Source organism: Staurois parvus, unplaced genomic scaffold, assembly GCF_062004578.1.
Source record: "Staurois parvus isolate SC_StPar_1 unplaced genomic scaffold, SC_StPar_1.0 ptg000086l, whole genome shotgun sequence".
NCBI classification, from domain to species: Eukaryota; Metazoa; Chordata; class Amphibia; order Anura; family Ranidae; genus Staurois; species Staurois parvus.
Genome location: NW_028317882.1, coordinates 3,225,675 through 3,239,006, shown reverse-complemented (window position 1 = coordinate 3,239,006; position 13,332 = coordinate 3,225,675). Strand labels below are relative to the sequence as shown.

At 40.4% G+C, this 13,332-nt stretch overlaps 1 protein-coding gene across 2 annotated transcripts in view; it reads left to right on the top strand.

Moving 5' to 3' along the window:
* EPHA5 (EPH receptor A5) overlaps nucleotides 1–13,332 on the top strand; it is a 439,656-nt gene that overhangs the window by 364,527 nt on the left and 61,797 nt on the right. For both annotated transcript variants that reach the window (XM_089669983.1, XM_089669982.1), the window contains exon 7: nucleotides 11,074–11,233. In XM_089669983.1, coding sequence (XP_089526109.1) covers nucleotides 11,074–11,233 — 160 coding nt within the window. The remainder of the gene's footprint in view (nucleotides 1–11,073; nucleotides 11,234–13,332) is intronic.

Here is a 13,332-nt window from a genome sequence, read left to right as displayed (position 1 = left end):
CTTCAGTTGGCGGACAGATGGTCGTACGTTTTCCTGCAAAATGTCTTGATAAACTCTGGAATTCATTTTCCCATCAATGACAACAATCCGTCCAGGCCCTGAGGCAGCAAAGCAGCCCCAAACCATGATGCTCCCTCCGCCATGTTTTACAGTGGGGATGAGGTTTTGATGTTGGTGTGCTGTGCCTTTGTTTCTCCACACATAGTGTTGTGTGTTCTTCCCAAACAACTCAATCTTGGTTTCATCTGTCCACAGTATATTTTGCCAGTAGTGCTGTGGAACATCCAGGTGCTCTTTTGCAAACTTCAATCGTGCTGCAATCTTCTTTTTGGACAGCAATGGCTTCCTCCGTGGTGTCCTCCCATGTACTCCATTCTTGTTTAATGTTTTCCTTATTGTAGATGTGTCAACAAAAATGTTAGCATGTGCCAGAGATTTCTGTAGGTCTTTAGCTGACACTCTGGGATTCTTCTTTACCTCATGCAGCATTCTGCGCTGTGCTCTTGCAGTCATTTTTACAGGATGACCATGCCTAGGGAGAGTAGCCACAGTGCTAAACTTTCTCCATTTGTAGACCGTCTGTCTTACCGTGGACACATGAACAGCAAGGCTTTTGGAGATACTTTTGTAACCCTTTCCAGCTTCATGCAAGTCAACAATTCTTGATCGTAGGTCTTCTGAGAGCTCTTTTCTGCGAGGCATGGTTCACATCAGACAGTGCTTCTTGAAACCAGTAAACCCAAAACAGGTGTGTGTTTTTTAAGGGCAGGACAGCTGTCAGCAACACATCCAATATCATCACACTGATTGGAGTCAAGATTGGCTCACTCCTGGCTCCAATTAGCTCTGGGAGAAGTCATTAAGCTAGGGCCTCACATACTTTTTCCTCCCTGCACTGTGAATGTTTACATGTTATGTGCAATTAAACCATGGCAACATCTAATGTTTGTGTAGTATTATGTTCAGCAGACTGTGTTCTTCTATTTTTGTGACTTAGATGACGTTCAGAGCACATTTTATGCCCAATTCATGCAAAACTCCATGTAATCCCGAGGGGTTCACATACTTTTTCTTGCAACTGTATACTGCTCAAAAAATTATTAAAGGAACACTTTTAAAACACATCACACATCTCAATGGGGAAAAATATTATGCTGGATATCTATACTGATATGGACTTGTGTTGGGAACATAAGGATTCCCCATAGTTTGATGGAAATTAAGATTATCAACCTACAGAGGATTGAATTCAAAGACACCCCAAACATCAAAGTGAAAAAATGATGCAGAAGGCTAGTCCATTTTGCTGAAATTTCATTGCAGCCTGACAACTTTGGGGCATGCTCCTGCTGAGACGACGGATGGTGTTCTGGGGTATCTCCTCCCAGATCTGGACCAGGGCATCACTGAGCTCCTGGACAGTCTGAGGTGCAACCTGGCAGTGTAGGATGTACCGAAAAATTATATCCCAGAGGTGTTCTATTGGATTTAGGTCAGGTGACCTTGGGGGCTATTCAATGGTATCAATTCCTTCATCCTCCAGGAACTGCCTGCATACTCTCGCCACATGAGGCTGGGCATTGTCATGCACCAGGAGATACCCAGGACCCATGGCACCAGCGTAGGGTCTGACAATGGGTCCAAGGATTTCATCCTGATACCTAATGGCAGTCAGGGTGCCATTGTCTAGCCTGTACAGGTCTGTGCGTCCCTCCATGCATATGCCTCCCCAGACCATCACTGACCCACCACCAAAACGGTCCTGGTGAACGATGTTACAGGCAGCATAACGTTCTCTACGGCTTCTCCAAACACTTTCACGCCTGTCACATGTGCTCAGGATGAACCTTTTCTCACCTGTGAAAAGCACAGGGCGCCAGTGGCAGACCTGCCAATTGTGGTGTTCAATGGCAAATGCCAATCAAGCTCTATTGTCCCGGGCAGTGAGCACAGGGCCCACTAGAGGAGGTCGGGCCCTTAGGCCACCCTCATGAAGTCTGTTTCTGATTGTTTAGTCAGAGACTTTCACACCAGTGGCCTGCTGGAGGTCATTTTGTAGGGCTCTGGCAGTGCTCATCCTGTTTCCCCTTACACAAAAGAGCAGATATCAGTCCTTCTGATGAGTTAAGGACCTTCTACAGCCCTGTCCAGCTCTCCTAGAGTAACTGCATGTCTCTTGGAATCTCCTTCATGCTCTTGAGACTGTGCTGGGAGAAACAGCAAACCTGGCAATGTTCCATCCTGGAGGAGTTGGACTGCCTGTGCAACCTCTGTAGGGTCCAAGTATTGCCTCATGCTATCAGTAATGACACTGGCCCTAGCCAAATGCAAAACTAGTAAAAAAAACAGACAGAAAAGATGAGTAGGGAAAAAATGTCAGTGGCCTCCACGTGTGAAACCATTCCTGTTTTGGGGGTCGTCTCATTGTTGCCCATCCAGTGCACCTGTTGGTAATTTCATTAACACCAAAGCAGCTGAAACTGATTAACAACCCCCACTGCTACTTAACTAGCCAGATCAATATCCCATAAGTTTAATTGGCTTGATGCTATACTCTGATTAAAAAGTGTTTCTTTGTTTTTGAGCAGTATATATACTGTATGTATATATATATATATATATATTTATTTATTTTTTTTTTGGGGGGGGGTCCCCATTTCTCATATTACTATACAGAATACACTAGATAACCAGCAACAGTGTTGATAGAAGCAACAGGTGAGCTGAAAATGTTAGCCAACAGCAGATATTAATTAACTTAACATTAGTCCCTCTGCTGCCCATTGTACCCTTAGAACCCATTCACACTAAAGCATTTCATTGCAGTGTATTAATGTGTGTTGCTTTAAGGCAGCCCTTTCATTATGAATTATGAATGGGATGCCAATACACCACAATGGATGAAAAAAACATGCATATGCCCTTTTTTAAATATCCTTTTTCTGACACTTCAGCTATGAATGGTAAAACTATATTACTATTTGTGTTCTGCTTCTCCTCTCAGTTCAATGGTTCTGTGTTTTTGCTTGGCCTTGTGGATGATTTAGCAATGAAAGCACCCCTGAGATGTCTATGTTTTTGTGTTTTTGTCTTTAGACTGTGTTTGTTCTTATAACCTCAGTCCGATCTTGCAGAGTCCCAATTACCCAATGACCCTCAGTTTGTGTTCCAGTGGGTGGTGGGAGCCAAAATGCAGATTCTGGTCTGTGTGGGTAGGTTTCTTGTAGACCACAATGTCCAAGTCAACTCCTACTTGACATGTTACACATATGATAGTACAAAAAGGGACATTTGTTATTCCGGGTATCTTTTCATGTAAACGTGGTATATTTGTCTTCTGAGTAAGAAGTGCACCACATAATTTTTGTCTTCTGCTCCCCCAACTAAACAAGAAAATAAGGTAGGGACAACTCAATTCACTCACCCTAGCAACCCCCGTGCCTGTAGTATCTTTGAAGAGTCAGTAGAGCTGTGGTCATTTTCCCTCAAATTCTTTGTGGTACTTTCATCAAATTCACCTTAGAGATCAAGTCTGTCTCTGAAGCTTTCTCTTCCTCTTTTGATGGTACAACTTTCCCAGCTTTCTCTAGCGGTGGCATGGGTCACACACCCCAGATGACTACTTTGACTACACTTTGAAACAATGGGAGTCAGGAGCAAATTCACTGGATCTGTGCTTGTTCCCACTATCAATTAACTCTTGGTGGACCCTGGGGAACAGTAACACACAATAGCTAGTATGTCAATAGTCTGTGATGCCCCTACAACCAGGGGGTCAAAGGACAACTTGATTTGCAGTGTTTGATCCAGTTATAAACTGGCTGTCATCTTCCTCAGGAGACAGTTCTCTCATTTGAGCAGGACATGACTGAACCATCACCTTTCCCTGTATAAGTTCCCTGTGGGTGTATGTAAAAGTCTTGGTAATTCAACTCCAAAGACACTTCCTCTTCCCTAACCTCTCTCACAAAAGCGGGACAGGTGGAAGTGGCACTAGGGCTTCTCAACAGACACTTCAAAGCTATAGGGTGGTTCAGGAGAGATTCCTGCACAACTGGATTGAGTCAGAAGCTTGGGGGTCAGTCCTTTTCTTTCAGATGACCTGGTGCAGGATCTCATCCACTCAAACAATGTCCCCAGACAGCTTTCTGTCTTTTTTCCCTAATGGGTGTGTTTGAACCTGTACAGCAGGTCCAACAATTTCTCCTCCCCTCCATACAAAGCACTGCAAGGTAGGACTTTGCAGTCTTGTAATTTTAGTGTTGTGATTTACACCGATAGTAAATCCTCTTAAACTTTCAGTGAGTCTGCTTTTTCTGTGCCTCTGGAATATCCCACTCTTCTAGGACTTGAGTAGCTTGGTCTATCCAAATCTTAAAGTCTTTCTCTGGTGGGACTACAGAAATCTTCAAGCAATGTTCTATCAACTTCTTGCACTTTTCAAAGAACTTGCTGGACATACCTTGTGTAGAGATAGTTGTGAGCTGGCTTCTTTCTCAGTATCTCTACTTGTGGTGCAATGGAATGATTAAGTCAGCTTTGACTCTGTCCAACAGTGAGACCTTCCAAGAATGCAAGCAGAGGGGAATCATATCCCAGCATCCTAATAGGGTGCTGAGGAGTCTGTAATGCAGTCCATGATGAAATTCCAATTTTCAGTAGACAGTGTTTCAACCACTTGATGGATTTGAGTCTTGATCCACCAGGGAGACAAAGTTTTGATCTAGTCTGAAAACGCTCACACTACCTGGTCATGGCTTTTGGATCCATCTTCTTGGCTTGGCTCAACATTATAACAACATGGTTATCATTCTGTGAACAGGGCAAGAAAGGAATTCTAGATGATAGCCCAACTTCTAGCGCTCACCACCAATGGAACTGCTGGATTGCCCCGGATCAGTGGTGACCTGCTCATACCTGGAGCAAAGAACAGTGACACGCCTACAATGTGTTTTAAATGGGCTTTGACAGGTAAAAGCTCTGTAAGAAAAGAAAAGTTAGCAAACAACTGGCAGTGGCAAAGCATTTAACAATAACACTCTAGTATACTATAAAAGAGAGACCAATATAAAATACAGGAGGCCCTGTCTACACCACTGGCCAAGATTAAACTGAACAAACGTCTTCCAGTTGCTCTTACCATTTATGGCTTGTGCCTCTGTCTCAAACAATCCCTCAGTGGCCAGTGAAAGTGTTCTCCCTCATTATCCAGCTCTTTGCAGCTGTAGCTGGAACACTTGCTGGAATGCTCTGAATGACTGGAATACTCGCAGGATAAATGGAGAACACTGTGTAACAACACATGCTCCTCTCTCAGTATACAGTCTCTGCAGCAGTAATGGCAGCTGTACCTCCGTACTCAAGTTCATCACAGCTCATCTTAAGCTTGGACCCTCTTCAGGCTTCTGGCAGCACAGTACTACAGAAGTTTTTAGATGCAACACAAAAGGGACACTTTCTATTCCCACCCCATGTGGGTCTCCCCCATACTGTCTAGACCACACTTTATGGGCACTCCCACTTGTCATATAGATTTTTTCAGACTCTGTTCCATCAGAAAGTGGATGAGACTTAACATGCTTGGCCAAGCAGGAGCCAATAAGTATCAGTCTGTCACCCAGAGCAATCAAAAACCTCCTTATCAGGAGTGCTAGCTGTGGGTCCTGTTTAGCTACGGCAACAGTCATTCAAAAATAGTACACAGTCCTCTTTCTACTCTATGCTGCCCCTCAAACATGGGAAGGAAGGAGAGAAAATAAATAAGGAGAGAAAAATAAAACATCATTGCTACACTTATTTTTTCAGCTTCTTGCTGCTGGGCTAGATTTAAAGAGCCCCAGTTGGCACTGCATATTCATGACCATAGTGCATCTCTCTTTGTCTGCTGGCAGGAAGGTAATGCTTGTATCCTTACTAAGAGATGTAAAAATCTTCTCATCTAGTGGTCTCAAGTTGGAAAGGAGTATTTTGGCACCAGACAGGACAGCCAAGAACCTCAAACAGAGCAAGTCTAGTTGAATGTGACTGAATACTACAAGCTATACCATGACCTGGACTAGACAATCCAACATGTTGCCTGAAAATATCCCCAAAAACTCTAAAAAAATCGGAACTTAATTGCTTGGCAAAGGGAAATCTAAACAAGACAAGTAACAACTTGTAGATAAATTGCGGTATTGCTCAGTTGCTCAGAAATTGATTGCACTACCAAGCAATTAAAATGTCTCTAGTGTGTGAGGTCACTTAAGTATCCATTTGGTACAAAACCAGTTATCTTTCTCTGGAGATTAATCTCTTTTACAATCTACCAATTAAAATCTCGTGTGAAGTTTAAGCTTACAAGCATGGTATTTATTACAAATCAATGTATTCCTTGTAGTGGGAGTGCTTTGTGCTTGTTTTGGGTAAAGCAAGCTACATATGTAAGACTAAAATGATATAAATAGTTGATATATAAATTATATATATGTAACCTGTGAACTGTACAGAAGTACATCAAACAGAAACTGTGTTTGCTTCAAACATCCAGTTATGAGCAGAAAATATTCTCATGTTTGTTCTTAAATATCCTTACACAGTAATTGGATGCTTCGCCTTAACTTCAAAATGTGGTAAATCGGGCCTTATTTGTAACCCTGATAGCCAAATAACAAAAAAAACTGTTGACATTTTAAGAAAAACATTTTTGTTATCAAATATTTAATGTGTCTTAAAGTCTGTACTTACCTGACAGTCTTTAGTGCATCATTGGGGAACGTTAAAAATAAAAACTCATTCACTAATAATGATCCTGAAAAAATTGTAGCAGAGTGCAGTTGCTCCAGAGCGTAGTAAATGAAGGAAAGCTCTGTTGACTTCCATCATCCAATCATGTGCAAACAAAAATGCTGATCTTTTTCTTTGCATGTGATTCGATATTCTTTGCAAGGTGAAGCTTTACTTTATTTATTAATCTATGGAGCAGCTGCACTTGCAAAGTGCACAGTCTATTTGCCTTTTGTAGATCAACCCCAGTGTGTCTGATTTGCTAAAGAAATTGATAATGTTCACACAATAATTTGTACGAATATTTACTGCTATTACCCTATCATGTGAATTGCAAATTCCCATTTGCTTATTTCATCTTCATATGATACATGACAATTTCTTGTGTACATATTCTTAACTTCTTTAGCAAATCAACCTCATTACATCACATCACAGTATGATGCTTTAGATGGCGATCGGTTGCATTGTTTTCAAGGATGTTAAGTATTATTGAACTGCCAATGGATGTTATAGCATATTAGAAAGAAAATAATGTTGGCTTGTTACACTTAAAACCAGAGTTTTGGACTCCTACAACTTAGTCAAACTGGTTTGTTTGTTTTAGATAAAGTGGGGAAGAGTTAAATGCTTGCCAAGTCTATATTGTGACATGTCATCCCCCTAAGAGGAGTCCCCCCTCTCTTTCTATAACAGAGTCAAAGGGACAGATAGTATAAGAATTCCCAATGATTGACACAGAGGGAGGAACAAAAACCTTCTTTAATGCAATGGGCAAGGCTAGAACCTCACTCAGGTTTTTATTGTTGTGTGCACCTTCTGGTCCCATGACCTCCATTGTCTTCTTGCATACTTCTTATCCTAGTGTCAAAAGCATGCCAGTGAGACACACTCTAAAGGGAAATCTCCCCAATGGAATAACAGCATTACAAAGAAGACAATACTGACAACTGTTCTACACCATAAAAAACTTTTCTGGCTGGGGCTGGGATTTAATTATTTCAAAAGCTACTAATTTAAAGCTGAACTCCAGGTGGACTGCTAAATGCACAGATGACATAGAAGGGTTGATTTACTAAAACTGGAGAGTGCAAAATCTAGTGCAGCACTATGAAGAAATCAGTCAGCTCCTAGTTTTTTTTTGTCAAAGCTTAAAGTGATAAAAGTTTTTATTTTTTTTTGTTAAATAACAAACATGTTATACTTACCTGCTGTGTGTTATGGTTCTGCACAGAGCAGCCTGGATCCTCCTCTTCTCAGGTCCCCCACTGGCACTCCTGGCATCTCCTTTCTGTCAGGTGCCCCCACAGCAACCAGCTTGCTATGAAGGCACCTACTGCTCCGTGTGTCCATTCATACACGAAGCTGTGGGTTGGCCCCACCCCCCTCTCCTTATTGGCTGACTGACTGTGATTGACAGCAGCGAGACCCAATGGCAGCTAAGGGTGTCATGCACATTGATGGATCGTGATGGAGCTCAGGTAAGCATTGAGGGGGCTGGAGGCACTGCTGCACACAGAAGGCTTTTTACCTTCATGCATAGAATACATGAAGGTAAAAAAAACCTTGAGCTTTTACACCCACTTTAATTGAACAAGGTGAAGTTAGAAGCTGATTGGCTATCATGTACAGGTGCTCCAGAATTTGCAAATCAACCCCACTTTATGTATAATTGAGCAATTTTGACTAGCAAAGATTTTGTATTTTTTCCATCAAGTTCTGCAGTTAATACTGTACAGCTATTGCCACACCATATAGTCCTTTCTGGAAGGGCAGGAGACCTGATTTAGTTCAGTATCACTTATGGCTTTTCTCCTTCCACCAGCCTGTCATTTAACAGTTAAAATTTACACAGCAGACTTCAGAGCTTATCTCTTTATAATTCTGCTCTCCTACTGTCAGCATGTTTTTGCAATGCACCACAAGTAAATGACTCCTTGTCCTGTTTCTCCTTTTCCCAGCCTGAGCTCTACTGTACATAGTACAAGAGATTACAAGAGGCTGATACCAGGCCAAATGCATGGAACTGTACACTGCTTGTATTTAAAAACACTTTTTTGGATGTATTAATTAATTCAGAAATGTTTTAATTTGTGTACTATATACTTGCCTAGAGTTCGGCTTTAAAGGGAATTTTTCTTCAAAGTAATGAAGCTTCCAACTGGTGTCCGTTTATGAAAGAGAGAAAAGCCGAGATCTCAGCTGATCTCTCAGGTGTGCCAGTTTATGAAGCTAAGAACAAGTTCTTCACGTCTCATCACAGGACACACATTTCTGTCATTCACTGTTTACAGAGATGGCCAGTTTATGAAGGTGAGATCTGAAGATCTTACTGGCCATCTCTATTAAATATCTTCATCCCAGATTCTTCAGCTCAGAGGTGGAGAATCTGGGTGAGAAGCTGCTGTGATGTGAGTAAGAAAGCCTCTTTCTTCCTAATATCAGCTTCAGCAAGGTTAAAGATTGATATAAATAATAACCATGTATGGTCATGTGTGTATATATGTGTTTTATATATACAGTGTGTGTTTATATATATGTATATATATTACAGTATAGTTATAATGTATTGACTTTTAGGACCCGTTCACATCTGAGCAATGCAGAATTGTTGGCAGAATTGTGCAATTTTTGCTACAATTCCAAACTGAGCTAAAATACACAGTGTGCTTATGCGTGCCATTAATTGTTAATGGCACCCCAAATGTGGTTAGCAGACATGCATTTTGCTGCACATTTTGTCATTTGATAAATACGCTACCTACGTGCCAAAGTGTGCATTGAAAAAACACACAGTGCTCCATGTCCAAAAAGGTTCAGTTTGGCATTTTTGCCTTTTTTATGTGCATGTTGGTGCAGTTTTTTAACGCATATTCTGCTGTTTTTTTCAGCAAATGTGTTGTTTGCCAAAATTAAAACAAAACCAAATGCACTTTAACAAAGTGCCAAAATATGTGCTAAAAGAAGCGCCAAAATGTGTGTTACAAACTATATCAAGATGCGTTTTAAAATAACCTGTGCCAAAATGTGCATTAAAGCACCAAAATGTCTTTTTTTTAAAAAATGCCAAAATGCACAATTAACCCGTGCCACGATGCACGGTAAAAAAAATACAGCATGTAAAAAAAAATGTGCGCACCTAATGCCAAAATGTGCTATAAAAAGGGTCCAAAATACACAATTAAAGAATGTGCCAAAATGTGTGTAAAAAACTGAGAGTTAAAATATGTGCCAGTGGTCAGTGCTTATTATTGTTTTATTTAAGGTGTTACTTTTTATTGAAAGTGTTACTAAACCCACAACAGTAAAATCAGTCTGTATATGCAGTAAAGCATGCTTGTTATATTCACTGTGGAACCTAACTGGTTAATCATCTGCATTGTGTAAAAAGGCCATTTGATCCTGTCTTCTCTTGTTCAAATGTCCACCTGATAAGTCAGACTGAACCCGTAGCCACATGCACATGCTCAGCTTAGTGTGTATTGCTAGAGATGTTTTTTTTTCTTGGGAGAGAGCATGTCATCAGCACAGGGCCAACCAGCACTGTCCAGACAGAGGGTTAGGGGTTTTGCATCCTCAAAGAGCAGAAACAAAACTCCTCCTACAAGCTTTAACCAGTGCTCTGCTGAACACTGATAGAAGTCACAAGACTGCTCTAACTGCTGATGAGAAAAGGTATATAGCAGTTTATATTTGCTAAAATTATTGCATTTCCATGTTGTGTGTACTGTGGGAAGCCTGATATAGTGAATGGAGGGTCCTAGGTTTAGCAACACTTTAATTACATGGTCTTTTTTAACTTTGGTTTCACTTTTTCTGCTCTGTAAATTCCCACAATCTCTCAGAAGATCACAGGCAGCCTCTACCCCTTCTACAAAGATCTCAGCTGTTCTCAGACGAAAAACATCTCTCTTCTCCTTCTGAGAACAAATGTTCTAGGCTTCATAAACAGGGTGCCAGAGGAGATGATTGTTTTCTGAGAACTGCAACGTGATAAATTATCTCTGTTAAATAAACGTACAACTATCATATGTGCTCTAAGTAGGCAGAAACTTTTCTCACAGACCATTTGAAAAAATAGCTCAATTGTTGAGAACTAATATGCAGTTAGAGTAAAAAAGGCAGATTGTGTTACAGGTTTTCTGACTTTTAAGACAGATATCCTTTACATATGCGTCTTGCTTGCAAACTTGTTTAGAGCGTATTATCTTTATAGGTTATTCATCCTGTTTTTCATATTTAACCTATGCTTGTTTCACTTACTTCATAGTTCTCTTATCTTTGCTTAATCTTTCTGTACAAATTAAGGACCAAGAAACCAGCTACACAATTATCAAGTCTAAGGAGACAGAAATCTCAGCAGAGGGACTGAAGCCTGCGTCATCCTATATATTCCAGATCCGAGCACGCACGGCCGCAGGGTATGGCGCCTACAGTCGCAGATTTGAGTTTGAAACCAGCCCAGTGTGTAAGTCATTTTAATTACTGTCAGCTCATGTCCATGTAATAGTTAGCGGAAAGAGTCAGCAGATCAATACCATAACAGGGAACTGTCATTCTTACACTGCTCTAGATTTCCTCTCCCAGGTCTGATGCATTAAATGAAGAGGCCCTATTCATGTCACTCAGCGGGATAACTTCACACTTTGATCCTTGCTTTCTCATTTGATTAAGTCCAAAGAGAGGGTCATTTTCAACCTGTACTAAAACTAGAAGATCAGAGAAATGGAGTGTATTTTTTACAGGCTGTGGGGTTTTTTTTGTTTTGTTTTAAAGTGTAATTTAATGTACGGGATTATTTATTCTGTGGTTGCTTTACTGTACTCCAATATCTTGAAAGAACAATATTCATATTGGTAGCTTGAGAAAGGACAGGCAATGGTATGGAACATAAACACAGAATAGCTGTTATATTGACAATAGTATCATACTAGGGGGGGTACAATTGGGGGAATCAATGGTGGAGAAGGGTCTGGGAGTTCTGGTAGATCACAAGCTTAATAATGGCATGCAACGCCAAGCTGCGGTTTCTAATGCGAGCAAAATCCTCTCTTGTATTAAAAGTATAGACTCCAGAGAGAGAGATATCATATTAAGAAACTGGATTGTTTCTTAGATACACAGAATATAACTGGATACTAACATTTATAGGTAAAGTTGATCCAGGGAATATCCGATTGCCTCTCGGGGGAGCAGTAAGGAATTTTTTTCCCAGCAGGAGGAAATTGGATCATGCTATGCTGGGTTTTTTTTCCTTCCTCTGCATCAATTGTGGGTATAGGATTATAACTTTTTTTTTTCTATGGTTGAACTGGATGGACTTTTGTCTTTTTTTCAGCCAGACTAACTATGTAACTATGTCAGTATCAATTTATTCTGTCTCTTTATACCTGGAGAGCAAAAACCTATTTTGATCATCTGCTTGTGATCATTGTCCAAACCTCAGTAAAGTTGAACAGGTCCATCCTGACACTAGAATGAGGTTTGGGATCAGACTGGGGCCATAACCAAGATCTGGAGATTAAAGGGAATCGGTCCAGAGAGAAATATGGAAGCTTTTTCTGACCTCCCTTTGAAAATGTTAATTGTCCCTCTGTTTGGGGCTCAACATTTTTTGATGTATTGCTTTGGAGTATGCATATTTTTTGGAAATTAGTAACTCTGAACCCTTTGGATCAGTATTGCAGGAAAAAAAATTGTATTTTTGATATTTTTATTGTTAAATACAATAATATTCAAGTATATTAATTGGTAACTCCACTTTTGTGGGAAGAAAATTAGCAAATAAAACAAAAATAATAATATAGCATATACAATTGCAACTCAAGTCATATTGTAATTGAATGTTATTAAAAATGACCTTTCCTTTTCAATATGTAGTTCTGTAGTTTTCTGTAAATTGCAATACAATATGGCTACCTGAAAGCATTCTGTAAACAGATGCTGTACACACATGGACACAGACAAACAAACAGCTATTTCTTTAGAATAACAAAAGGTAGGAATCTGAATAAGTTTGCTAAAATCCCTGCAATGTACAGAGATCAGTTGGGAACAGGGGCGGACTGACCATTTGGAAACTCGGGCACTGCCCGAGGGCCCGGGGTCAGTAGGGGGCCCCATGAGATGCCCCTGGTACCTTTTTCATAGGCTTTTTTGAGTTTGGGTAAGGACACAGGGGCCCCATGATCCCCTATTGCCCGAGGGCCCCATGAGTTGTCAGTCCGCCCCTGGTTGGGAATGTTTTTTTCTCAACAAAAGCAAAGTTATTCTTTAATTTTATTTATTTATTCAGTTGAAGTCAGCAGTGGCAGCCTCCATACGTTTTCAGAACAGGGTCCCTTTAGGATTGGTCCTTTTAACTACTTTTGTAGTATATCTCCTCTTTCTATTCTTTCTCTGCAAGTTTGTAAATGATGTGTGATGCATATCTTTCATATTTACTTGATTGCATAAAGTAATGTAAGTAATACTAAATAAAATATATTCACGTACATAAGAATACATAACTATACTGGGCACTGTATTGTGGCTTTAAAAATGTTTTTGAAGGGGTGTCTTACAGTG